Below are 13,399 nucleotides of genomic sequence, written 5' to 3'. Positions count from 1 at the left end.
TCCCTGGCTTCCCAGACCAGAGCGTCTCAGCAGATCACAGCTCGGCAGATGTTGAGACTTCTGGGTCATATGGCCTCCACAGTTCATGTGACTCCCATGGCTCGTCTTCACATGAGATCTGCTCAATGGACCCTAGCTTCCCAGTGGTTTCAAGCCACCGGGAATCTAGAAGATGTCATCCGCCTCTCCACCAGTTGCCGCACTTCACTGCACTGGTGGACCATTCGGACCAATTTGACCCTGGGACGTCCATTCCAAATTCCACAGCCCACGAAGGTGCTGACGACGGATGCATCTCGCCTGGGGTGGGGAGCTCATGTCGATGGGCTTCACACCCAGGGACTGTGTTCCCTCCAGGAAAAGGATCTTCAGATCAACCTCCTGGAGCTCCGAGCGATCTGGAACGCACTGAAAGCTTTCAGGGATCGGCTGTCCTGTCAAATTATCCAAATTCGGACAGACAATCAGGTTGCAATGTATTACGTCAACAAGCAGGGGGGCACCGGATCTCGCCCCCTGTGTCAGGAAGCCGTAGGGATGTGGCGTTGGGCTTGGCAATTCGGCATGCTCCTCCAAGCCACATACCTGGCAGGCATAAACAACAATCTGGCCGACAGACTGAGCAGAGTCATGCAACCGCACGAGCGGTCGCTCCATTCCAGAGTGGTACGCAAGATCTTCCGAGAGTGGGGCACCCCCTCGGTGGACCTTTTCGCCTCTCAGACCAACCAAAAGCTGCCTCTGTTCTGTTCCAGACTACAGGCACATGGCAGGCTAGCGTCGGATGCCTTTCTCCTTCATTGGGGGACCGGCCTCCTGTATGCTTATCCTCCCATACCTTTGGTGGGGAAGACCTTACTGAAGCTCAAGCAAGACCGCGGCACCATGATTCTGATCGCGCCCTTTTGGCCCCATCAGATCTGGTTCCCTCTTCTTCTGGAGTTGTCCTCCGAAGAACCGTGGAGATTGGAGTGTTTTCCGACTCTCATTTCGCAGAATGACGGAGCGTTGCTGCACCCCAACCTTCAGTCTCTGGCTCTCACGGCCTGGATGTTGAGGGCGTAGACTTCGCTGCGTTGGGTCTGTCTGAGGGTGTCTCCCGTGTCTTGCTTGCCTCTAGGAAGGATTCCACTAAAATGTGTTACTTTTTCAAGTGGAGGAGGTTTGTCGTTTGGTGTGAGAGCAAGGCCCTAGAACCTCGTTCTTGCCTTACACAGAACCTGCTTGAATACCTTCTGCACTTATCGGAGTCTGGCCTCAAGACCAACTCAGTAAGGAATCACCTTAGTGCGATTAGTGCTTACCATTATCGTGTGGAAGGTAAAGCCATCTCTGGAGAGCCTTTAGTCGTTCGCTTCATGAGAGGCTTGCTTTTCTCAAAGCCCCCTATCAAGCCTCCTACAGTGTCATGGGATCTTAACGTCGTCCTCACCCAGCTGATGAAACCTCCTTTTGAGCCACTGAATACCTGCCATCTGAAGTACTTGACCTAGAAGGTCATTTTCTTGGTGGCAGTTACTTCCGCTCGTAGGGTCAGTGAGCTTCAAGCCCTGGTAGCTCATGCTCCGTATACCAAATTTCATCACAACAGAGTAGTGCTCCGCACTCACCCTAAGTTCCTGCCGAAGGTGGTGTCGGAGTTCCATCTTAACCAGTCAATTGTCTTGCCAACATTCTTTCCCAGGCCGCATACCCGCCCTGCTGAACGTCAGTTGCACACATTGGACTGCAAGAGAGCATTGGCCTTCTACCTGGAGCGGACACAGCCCCACAGACAGTCCACCCAATTGTTTGTTTCTTTCGACCCTAACAGGATAGGTGTCGCTGTCGGGAAACGCACCATCTCCAATTGGCTAGCAGATTGCATTTCCTTCACTTACGCCCAGGCTGGGCTGGCTCTTGAGGGTCATGTCACGGCTCATAGTGTTAGAGCCATGGCAGCGTCGGTGGCCCACTTGAAGTCAGCCACTATTGAAGAGATTTGCAAGGCTGCGACGTGGTCATCTGTCCACACATTCACATCACATTACTGCCTCCAGCAGGATACCCGACGCGACAGTCGGTTCGGGCAGTCGGTGCTGCAGAATCTGTTTGGGGTGTAAATCCAACTCCACCCTCCAGGACCCGAATTTATTCTGGTCAGGCTGCACTCTCAGTTAGTTGTTCTTCGTAGGTCAATTTCTGTTATACCCTCGCCGTTGCGAGGTTCAATTGACCTGGGTTCTTGTTTTGAGTGAGCCTGAGAGCTAGGGATACCCCAGTCGTGAGAACAAGCAGCCTGCTTGTCCTCGGAGAAAGTGAATGATACATACCTGTAGCAGGTGTTCTCCGAGGACAGCAGGCTGATTGTTCTCACCTACCCTCCCTCCTCCCCTTTGGAATTGCGTTTTTGATCATTTGCTTGTCATTCAACTGAGCGGGAACGGTCACGCACGGGCGGGAAGACGGCCGCGCATGCGCGGTGGGCGTGCCCTGCATGCGGGACCGCCCGCGAAGTTTTGTTCCGGTTGGTGGGGGCTGCCGTGGACGTCACCCAGTCGTGAGAACAATCAGCCTGCTGTCCTCGGAGAACACCTGCTACAGGTATGTATCATTCACTACTCAGTAAATTTTGTGATTTTCTACCTAAAATATATATATATGTATATGCTAAATATGTGAATGTTCCAAAACTATCCAAACACTATAAGACCCTCTAAATAGAAGAAGACCAGGAAAAATTCTCTCCCAGAAATCCACAGTTTAGTCTTGCTTTCTTTCAAGACCATCCATACTGTTAGTACTAATAGTGAAGCACCAGAAATATTTAAAGAAAATGGCAGGAACTTAGCTTTCCATTCTTCAATAAAACAATTCAACTGTCCATTCCTCTCCTTCCGACAGAAATTTCTGTTTCAGGTCCTTCCTCAGGGACGTTAGTGGCTGGGGAGGAGCAGACACAGGGCTTTCGGGGTCTCTGGTTTGGCTGGCAGGGGTCCCCAGGCCCCGCCAGAAGCCTTCCCCCAGCACTGCCCTGCGGCTGCTTTTCCCCTCATGTTGCACTAGTTTTAACCAGTCACATACAATCGGATGTTCAATGCCGGTGCCCAGACTAGGCCTGACATTTAATATCCGGGTATAAAGCCTGCAGCATACAAAAAATAACGTTGGCTACTGCTGGCTGAATATGTGCTGAGAAGTACTGAGAAGCAACCTAGTCAGATATTTCTCTCCTTTCCTGTGTAAACCTCCTTATTTACAGTAGAGGCAATATTTCAAGTAAATAAACCTAAACCTTTATGGCATATATTTACGAGGCCAACGTGGGTAAGTTAGATAATTTATCCTGAGTAATATGCAATGACAGAGGACAAGGTCTGAAGCAAACTAAAAGGTAAATGTCATATACTTTTTAACAGATATCTAGTTCACTATAAGGGTAAGTAGGGTAAAGTGCAGTACTGAATGTAAAAAATAATTTATTCAGTATGAAAGCTGTTTGTAAATGTGGTGATGCAGCACCAAAGTCTTTGGATTTGGATAGGGAGTTGTGACAACCAGGAGACAGGTGTGCTTGACAGACTGAAGTTTTGTTTCAGTGCAAAGTCTTTGACAAGTTGTGTCTTCCAACAGGACAAACAGAGTGAAAGTGGTAAAGATGCATCAAACTCAACACTGGAAGATGGACCAGGAGATGGATTTACCATTTTGTCCTCTAAGAGTCTTGTCCTGGGACAAAAGGTAAAAAAAACTCAATTCTTTCTTAATGGCAGTGGGGAGGGTTATTATAAGCATATTGGCAAAACACTTTTTTCGTACTGTATCCCTTTTCTCCCACACTTCAGAGAAAATTATCAGATGATTAACTTATGGTTTACATAATTAAGTTGAAAATTAAGACAATTTTAACATCCATTTCTGCATTGAAATATGTGCTTATAAAATTGTGTGGTTGATATATACATATAGGGGTGAATTCTATAAATCGCGCCTAAAAAAATCGAACTGCCCATGACCCTCCCATTTTCAGGACACATTGAGCCTGCAAATTGGTGGAAAAATGTGAGATACAAATGCTACAAATAAATAAATAAATTTATACTGGTACATCTTAATTGATTCCAATTAGCACCGATTATTGCTTGTTAAGCCAATTATTGATACATTAGCTCATTATTCAATTCTGGGATAAGCAGCATAAAATGTATTATACTGTTTTGGGATCTTGCCAGGTATACTATGACCTGGATTGGCCACTGTTGGAAACAGGATTCTGGGCTTGATGGATCTTCAGTCTGTCCCAGTATGGCAACACATATGTACTTAAGCAATTTTTGGTGACTTTTTTTTATAGAATTAGGAGGATAGGGGTTAATTTCAACAGGTTGCCTAAAGTTAGGTGCCAAGAGGATGCCAGCTAAGCATGAATTCTGTCAGCAATTATGTGCATAATTGCCGTTATACAGTACTAGCATAAGTCTGCAGTTACACATCTAACTTTAGACGAGCACTTAGCTAGCTCACTGGCTAGTGTAAATACTTGTGCCTAACTGCTGTCAACTTAGGCTCGTAACTGAATAGTATTCTGTAGCCTGCATGCATAAGTGCTAAGCACTCCCCTGCCTCTTCAAGGTCTATGCCCCCCTTGCACTTGCATGCTATGGATTTTGTGCACTCATACCCCAATGATCAAATGCCAATGTGGGCGCTAGTGGCTATTAGCGCCATACTAGTGAGCTTGTTTGCTCCTGCCCCATGATCAGAGCACGTGAAATAACGAGCTTGCCGACTCTGACCGCATGCAAATTCATGCTAAACTGGGCATTAACAATTCCTCCCCAATGCTCAGCGGGCACTGTGCCAAACAAGGGTGCTGCTGCTGCTGCAGCAGCAAACCCTACACCAGCTCAGAGCTGGTGTTGGGGTTTGCAGAACATTGGGGAGGAATGGGGAGCCCTGTCCAGCATGCATCAGACAGAGAGGGCTGGAGGTCCCACAGACCTCCAGCCATTCAGCACCCCCCTGGTGGTGTAGCACCTCCTGAACCCCCTCCTCTCCTACCCGTATCTTGAAGAAGCCCCACCCAGTGCATCCCAGGATTCATTCTGCAGGGCACCGCCATTTTGGAGGAGGTACTGGAAGGAGGAGGGAGGGCTGGAGGTCCACTGGACTTCCAGCTGACTAGCTCTTTCTGTTCGGGGGGGGGGGGGGGGTGTCTGGATGTTCACTGGACATCCAGCCTCTTGTATTCGTATGTTTGACAGGTCTGGACTTTTTTTTTTTGACAGCCCAAACCTGTCAACTCCTGCAGAAGTACCCCCATAATCGAAGCTAATAGCACACGTAAATTTCCATGCTATTAGCTTTGATCATAGTGGTGTTATTTCCTCTGCGCTGTTCTGGCACTAGTTTTACAGCGTTGTTTGGAACAGTGCAGGAAATTGATTATTGAAGCCTCAATTTATAGAATAGCAACTAAGGGCAGTTATGTTAAAGCATCTCCTCTTCTTAAGGATCTACATTGGTTACCTGTCAATGAAAGAATTTCATATAAGCTGTGTGTTCTTGTTCATCAGATTCTTTATGGTATCTTATCCTATATAATAAAATGCACCCCCAACATTCTGAAGCCGAGAAAGTGAAGCCTTCAAGCCTTGAAGCATTCCTGCAACGTTCCGGAACTACGTGTTGTCAATTGAGGAGATGGAGCCTTACAGAGCACATGAATGCTTCAAGGCTTGAAGGCTTCACTTTCTCGGCTTCAGAACGTTGGAGGTGCGTTTTATTATATAGGATGTGCTCAGTGCTTTTCTGTAGCACATGGGGGGAATTTAATATATGCTGATTGAAGTGGAGGAGTGGCTGGGGGAGGCAGGAGAGATAGGACAATCGCTGGGTGGCTGGAGGAGGGGCAGGGGAGAGAGGAGATTCGCTGGGTAGCTGGAGGGGGGGCAAGGGAAAAAGGAGAATCGCTGGGTGGCTGGAGGGAGGGCAAGGGAAAAAGTAGAATCGCTGGGTGGCTGGAGGGGGGGCAGGGGACTCAGGAGAATCGCTGGGTGGCAGGGGAGATAGGACAATCGCTGGGTGGCTGGAGGGGGGGCAGGGGACACAGGAGAATCGCTGGGTGGCAGGGGAGATAGGACAATCGCTGGGTGGCTGGAGGGGGGGGCAGGGGACAGAGGAGACTCGCTGGGTGGCTGGAGGGGGGCAGGGGAGAGAAGATCATTGGAGGGGGGCAAGGGAAAAAGTAGAATCGCTGGGTGGCTGGAGGGGGAGCAGGGGAGAGAGGAGAATCGCTGGGTGGCTGGAGGGGGGACAGAAGAGAGACACTCGCACCCAGCAGTCTCACTCTCTCTCTGTCACACACACACACACACTCGCACATTCACTCTCTCTCACACACAGTCAATCTCACACATACTGTCAAACATACACACTTCGAGGAAAACCTTGCTGGCGCCCGTTTCATTTGTGTCAGAAATGGGCCTGTTTTACTAGTATGATAGATTTCATTAAGTAATCACCACGAAATGCCACCTTGTCATCTAGAGAATATCTCATATTACATTTCCCAAGTTGTAAAAACTTAACCTACAAAAGTATCCATAATTCTAATTTTTCTTATCAAACTACCAAACTCTGGAACTGATACTCTGTCGATTATATGTCGTTTAGAAGTTTACTTAAAGCCCAATTCTTTAGATCTGTGTTCAGCTAATATGAAACTAATGTATTTAAATAGTTGTATTCTTGTATTAATATGCTTCTTCTTAATTTGTTATGTAAGCCGCATTGAACCTGAGCTTTCTTGGGAAAATGCACGGTAGAAATGTCATAATAAATGCGCGTAATTGCATATTAGTGCCAATTAGCATCAATTATGACCAATTGTTTTTCAAAACCAAATACAATCAAGTCTCGATTATCCAACCTAAATGGGACTGCCCCATTGTCAGATTAATGAAAAGTCGGATAATACAGAAAACAGTGGTAACCCCTCAAACAATGCAGAAAGAAAGTCAGTAAAAGCAGGATCTCTGGTCACAACGGTGCTGTTTTGTGATAAAAGTAGGGTCTTAGGTTTGGAAAACAGAAAGAGAAGCTGTATGACATTATTGTGGGTCTGTCGTATATGCCAGATGGTTGAATCAGCGAAGGTTGGATAATCAAGTTTTCACTGTAGTGCCTTTCTTCTTTTCACTGTAGTAGTTCATTTAATAATTATGTGCTTAACTGGCACTGTTCTGTAACTTGCGCATGCAGTATTGCATGCTAAGCATCAAATTAGTTATTTATAGAACTAGGGAGATAGACTTTAGCTACATAAGTTTACTTGAACTGAGCAGAGGCATTCCTGTGGGCAGGATTGGAGGACAGCTTTGTTTTTATATGCATACTTTTGAGAATGCACACACATGCTCTGAAACCAATCAAGGAAATTTGTGCATGTTAAAGAGCAGGAGTAAATGTAAGAGCATGACTTTCCTGGAGTAATTCTTTAAAAAATTGTGCATATTTTGAATTTGTCTGAGGACAAGCAGGCTGCTTATTCTAACATGTGGGGTTGGCTTCCACGGCGACCCAGGAAATGGCAATTTTTTTCAGAGCCTTCTGGCGCATGCGCGGACGACTTCCCGCCCGTCATGTGAGCGTTCCCGCTCAGTTTTTTTCTTTTCCGTGGCGGAGAGACAGCGTACTTCGGTTTGTCTCTTCGGTTTTTTTGGCCTAGGAGGAGTCTTTCGACAATTTGTGTCATTTCTTTTAAAAAAAACAAAACAAAAACTTTTACCTTCCCTTATTTTTTCGTAGTTTTTTAGACCTCTTTTGTACGTTTTCTTTTTTGATCGAAACGGCTGTGTTTTAGGCTGCTCGGTTGGGTCTTACCCCTTTTTTTCTTTTGTGCCTTTCTTCTTTTCAAAGGCACAATCGCGTCTTTTGATTTCGCCGAAGCCGTTTTTTCTTACATGTCATTGAAGACACCCAGCAGCTTCAACATTGTACTCAGTGCAACCGGACCATCTCGGATACCAATACCCACGTTTGGTGTATCCAGTGCCTTGGGCCCGACCATAGCTCAGCTGCTTGCAGTCTGTGTCTTCGCATGAAGAAACGGACCCAAGCGTCTGGAGAGGCCCAACGAGAGAAGCTTTTTGGGGCTCAGTCCGGTCCTTCGATGTCGACATCGGTACCGAGGTCGGCAGCATCGACACTGATGAATGCATCGACGTCGGGAGCGAAGGTAATAGCTGCGGAACGACCAACTCGTGCTGGGAGCAGTGAGGCATCGAGTTGGTCTCCACCTGTCCCCAGGCCTCCTGTTGTGCAGGCCCCCCGTGACCGACCTTCGTCGGACCCGGCCCCGAGGAGACGAGAGGATTCCACGTCTTCATCAGTACCGAGGAGTCTCGACGGGCGTCAAGCGAAGGTGAAGAAACACCGTCATCGTTCTCCTTCGACACACGGTGCTGGGAGCTCCGGGGCGTTGAGGGATTCGGGAAACCCAGAAGCGTTGGCGCCGAAAGGATCGCTCTCCCTCTATTCAGGAGGTGCCGATGCATCAGTCCAGCAGCCTGGTACCTGCTGCTGAGCCTCGACAGATTCTGCCATCAGCTCCTTTACCGACCCCGCAGCCTTCTGTGACGGCGGTTCTCGACGTGCACATCTGGGCCCTGCTTCCAGAGCTTCTGGAGGGGTTACTGCGCCAGTCTGCTTCGGTGTCAGGGGTGCTTGCGCCTTCCGTACCATCTGCTGCAGCGGTATCTGGCCCTTCGCCTGTGGTGAGGTCCCGGACCTCGGTGCCGCCTGCGGCAGCGGTGTCAGCTGCCACCCAGTTCGACTTCCCTTCGACGTCGGTGGATGAAGCTTTACCGGAGTCCAGGCGGGTGTCGACTTCTCTGCACCACCATAGAGGATGTCGTTCCTCGGTGTCGAGGCAGGCTCAGTTTCGGACTGCTCTGAGAGATGTTTTGTCTGATCCTGAAGATGAGCGTTCGTGGGAGGAAGAGGAGGATCCCAGGTACTTTTCTTCTGATGAGTCCTATGGGATTCCTTCTAAACCTTCCCCTTCACCAGAAAGGAGACTTTCTCCACCGGAGAGTCTATCCTTTACCTCCTTTGTCCGGGAAATGGCTGCGGCTATTCCCTTCCCTATGGAGGTTGAGGATGAGCCCAGGGCTGAGATGCTTGAGGTCCTGGATTATCCTTCTCCGCCTAGAGAGACTGAAACGGCTCCTTTGCATAATGTACTGAATGAAATCCTTATGTGAAACTGGTCGTTCCCTCAGTCTAATCCCGTGATCCCGAAAAGGACTGAATCCCAATATCGGATCCACGGGGAGCCTGGATTGATGAAGTCTCAGTTACCTCACAATTCCATGGTGGTGGACTCCGCTCTCATAAAAGCCAAGAGTACTAGGAACTATGCCTCAGCGCCCCCAGGCAGAGAATCTAGAACCTTGGACTCTTTTGGGAGGAAGGCGTATCAGGCCGCTGTGCTCGCTGCCAAGATTCAAACATACCAGCTCTTCACGAGCATCCACTTGCGGAACTTGGTGAGGCAATTGTCTAGCTTGGTTGATGCACTCCCTCTGGAGCAAGCCGAGCCTTTTCACCAGGTGGTCAGGCAGCAGAAGGCGTGTCGAAAATTCCTGGCCAGGGGTACGTTCGACACTTTTGATGTAACATCCAGGATCGCTGCCCAAGGTATAGTGATGAGCAGACTCTCATGGCTGCATGTCTCTGACCTGGATCATTCGGTCCAGCAGTGGATGGTGGATGTTCCTTGCCGGGGGATAACCTTTTTGGTGAGAAACTAGAGGATCTGGTTGACCAGCTCAAGAAGCCATAGAATGTTATTAAAGGAACATAAGGAAAAATCCACTATTCCTGGGACAAGCAGTACAAAATGCTTTGCTCCGTGGATCTTGTCGGGTGATTGTGACCTGGATTGGCCACTGTCGGAGACAGGGTGCTGGGCTAGATGGATCTTTGGTCTGTCCCATTGTGGCGATGCTTATGTCTTATGTCTAAGCACAATGATGCTATGGATTCTCTCTCCCGCCGGACGTCTTCTGCTACTACCTCCTCATCTAGGAGGTTTTTTGGAGGGAAGATGAGTGCTCCCTATTCCTATGCTAGGCGTAGGTACACTTCTGCTTCTCGGCAGCCTGTCCAGGCTCAGTCCTAGCGCGCTCATTCTCGTCAACAGCATGCTCCTAAGGCCTCTGCGGCTCCCCAGAAAAAGCAAGGGATAGGCTTTTGACTGGCTCTAATTCAGCATAGCCTCAGTAAAAGTGTCCGTGCCAGACGACATGCCGGTCAGGGGGAGGTTGATATTTTTTTACCAAAGGTGGCCTCTTATAACCTCCGACTGGTGGGTTCTTCAAATAGTCCGGTCAGGATACACCCTCAATCTGGAATCCAAACCTCCAAATTGTCCACCGGGAGCTCATTCTTATAGTTCCCAGCACAAACAGGTACTCTCAGCCCTTCTGAAGGCCCAAGCGGTCGAACCCGTTCCACCAGGGGAAGAAGGGCTGGGATTCTATTCCATGTGCTTCCTTGTTCAAAAGAAAACGGGGCATGTGTCCCATCGTAGACCTAAGGGCCTTGAACAAATTTCTTGTTCGAGAAAAGTTCAGGATGGTTTCCCTGGGCACCCTTCTTCCCATGATTCAGGAAAATGATTGGCTATGCTCTCTGGACTTAAAGGATGCTTACACACACATCTCAATACTTCCAGCTCACAGGAAGTATCTTCGATTTCGGCTGGGAAAAGCACTTTCAGTACCGTGTACTGCCTTTTGGCCTGGCATCTGCCCCCGGAGTGTTTACCAAATGCCTAGCTGTAGTCGCAGCGTCGCTACGCAGACTGGGAGTGCATGTGTTTCCTTATATCGACGATTGGCTGGTGAAGTGCACCTCGAAGGAGGGTGCTCTGGAGTCCATTCAAATGACTATTCGGTTGCTAGAGTTACTGGGGTTCGTCATAAATTATCCCAAGTCCCATCTCACCCCAGTCCAAAAATTGGAATTCATTGGAGCCCCGTTGAACACTCAGACAGCTCGAGCTTATCTTCCCGAGACAAGGGCGGACAACCTTCTGTCCCTGGTGTCCATGGTTCGAGCAGATGTTGAGACTTCTGGGGTACATGGCCTCCACAGTTCATGTCACGCCCATGGCATGTCTACATATGAGATCAGCTCAATGGACCCTAGCTTCCCAGTGGTTTCAAGCTGTGGGGGATCTAGAGGATGTAATCCAACTGTCCACCGACTTTCGGAATTCTCTTCAGTGGTGGACGATTTGATCCAATTTGACCACGGGAAGACCATTCCAAATTCCTCAGCCGCGAAAAGTGCTGACGATGGATGCATCTCTCCTGGGGTGGGGAGCTCATGTAGATGGGCTCCACACTCAGGGAGCCTGGTCTTTTCAGGAAAAAGGTCTGCAGATCAACCTCCTGGAATTAAGAGCGATCTGGAACGCTCTGAAGGCTTTCAGAAATTGGCTATCCAACCAAGTAATCTTAATTCAGACAGACAATCAGGTTGCCATGTATTACACCAACAAGTAGGGGGGTACCGGATCTCGCCCTCTGTGTCAGGAAGCCGTCCAGATGTGGCTTTGGGCTCACCGCCATGGCATGTTTCTCCAAGCCACATATCTGGCAGGCGTAAACAGTCTGGCTGACAGGTTGAGCAGGATAATGCAACCTCACGAGTGGTTACTGAACATGGGTGTAGTCCACAAGATCTTCCGAGCGTGGGGCACCCCCTCTGTGGATCTTTTTGCCACTCGGATCAATCACAAGGTCCCTTCAGGCCCACGACAGGCTAGCATCAGATGCCTTTCTCCTACATTGGGGGACAGGCCTTCTGTATTCGTATCCTCCCATACCTCTAGTAGGGAAGACTTTGCTGAAACGCAAGCAAGACTGCGGAACCATGATTCTGATTGCACCCTTCTGGCCGCGTCAGATTTGGTTCCCTGTTCTTCTGGAGTTGTCCTTCAAAGAACCGTGGAGATTGGACTGTTTTCCGACCCTCATCACTCGGAACGAGGGGTCGCTTCTACATCCCAACCTCCAGTCTCTGGCTCTCACGGCCTGGATGTTGAGAGCTTAGAATTCACCTCCTTGGGTCTTTCAGAGGGTGTCTCCCAAGTTTTTGCGTACTTCCAGGAAAGACTCGACGAAGAGGAGTTACTCTTTCAAAAGGAGTAGGTTTGCTGTCTGGTGTGACAGCAAGGCCCTAGATCCTCTTTCTTGTCCTATGCTGACCCTGCTTGAATACCTTCTACACTTGTCTGAGTCTGGTCTCAAGACTAACTCCGTAAGAGTTTACCTTAGTGTGATTAGTGCTTATCACCGCCATATAGAGGGTAAGCCTATCTCTGGACAGCCTTTAGTTGTTCGCTTCATGAGAGGTTTGCTTTTGTCAGAGCCCCCTGTCAAACCTCCACCAGTGTCATGGGATCTGAACGTCGTTCTCACACAGCTGATGAAAGCTCCTTTTGAGCCACTGAATTCCTGCCATCTGAAGTACTTGACCTGGAAGGTCGTTTTCTTGGTGGCTGTTACTTCAGCTCGTAGAGTCAGTGAGCTGCAGGCCTTGGTAGTTCATGCACCATATATCAAGTTTCATCACAACAGAGTAGTCCTTCGCATGCACCCTAAGTTTCTGCCAAAGGTTGTGTCGGAGTTCCATCTTAACCAGTCAGTTGTCTTGCCGACATTCTTTCCCCGTCCTCATACCCCCCTGGCAAAACAGTTTGCACACTTTGGACTGCAAAAGAGCATTGGCCTTTTACGTGGAGCGGACGAAGCCCTTTAGACAGTCCACCCAGTTGTTTGTTTCATTTGATGCCAACAGGAGGGGAGTCGCCATCGGAAAACGCACAATCTCCAGCTGGGCTGACTGTGGAGGGCCATGACACGGCTCATAATGTTAGAGCCATGGCTGTATCAGTGGCTCACTTAAAGTCAGCCTCCATTGAAGAGATTTGCATGGCTGCAACGTGGTCTTCAGTCTACACATTCACATCTGCCTTCAGCAGGATACCCGATGCGACAGTTGGTTTGGGCAGTCGGTGCTGTAGAATCTGTTCTGGGTTTAGAATCCAACTCCACCCCCCTTGACCCATTTTTCTTCTGTTCCAGGCTGCACTCTCAGTTAGTTGTTTATGGTTTCAGGCCAATCTATGTTATGTCCTCGCCGTTGCGAGGCCCAATTGACCAATGTTCATTGTTTTGAGTGAGCCTGGTTGCTAGGGATACCCCACTTGTGAGAACAAGCAGCCTGCTTGTCCTCGGAGAAAGCGAAGATACTTACCTGTAGCAGGTATTCTCCGAGGACAGCAGGCTGATTGTTCTCACAAACCCGACCACCTCCCCTTTGGAGTTGTTGTTTGTTTATAATT

At 48.8% G+C, this 13,399-nt stretch overlaps 1 protein-coding gene across 2 annotated transcripts in view; it reads left to right on the top strand.

The window, feature by feature from the left end:
• The window catches only part of LOC115470394 (core histone macro-H2A.2), a 184,442-nt gene that overhangs the window by 75,240 nt on the left and 95,803 nt on the right, over nt 1–13,399 (top strand). For both annotated transcript variants that reach the window (XM_030203527.1, XM_030203526.1), the window contains exon 5: nt 3,613–3,720. In XM_030203527.1, the coding sequence (XP_030059387.1) occupies nt 3,613–3,720 (108 nt within the window). The remainder of the gene's footprint in view (nt 1–3,612; nt 3,721–13,399) is intronic.

Source organism: Microcaecilia unicolor, chromosome 5 (genome assembly GCF_901765095.1).
Source record: "Microcaecilia unicolor chromosome 5, aMicUni1.1, whole genome shotgun sequence".
NCBI lineage: Eukaryota > Metazoa > Chordata > Amphibia > Gymnophiona > Siphonopidae > Microcaecilia > Microcaecilia unicolor.
Note: the sequence above shows the minus strand (reverse complement) of the source record. Positions and strands in the feature narration are given on the sequence as shown.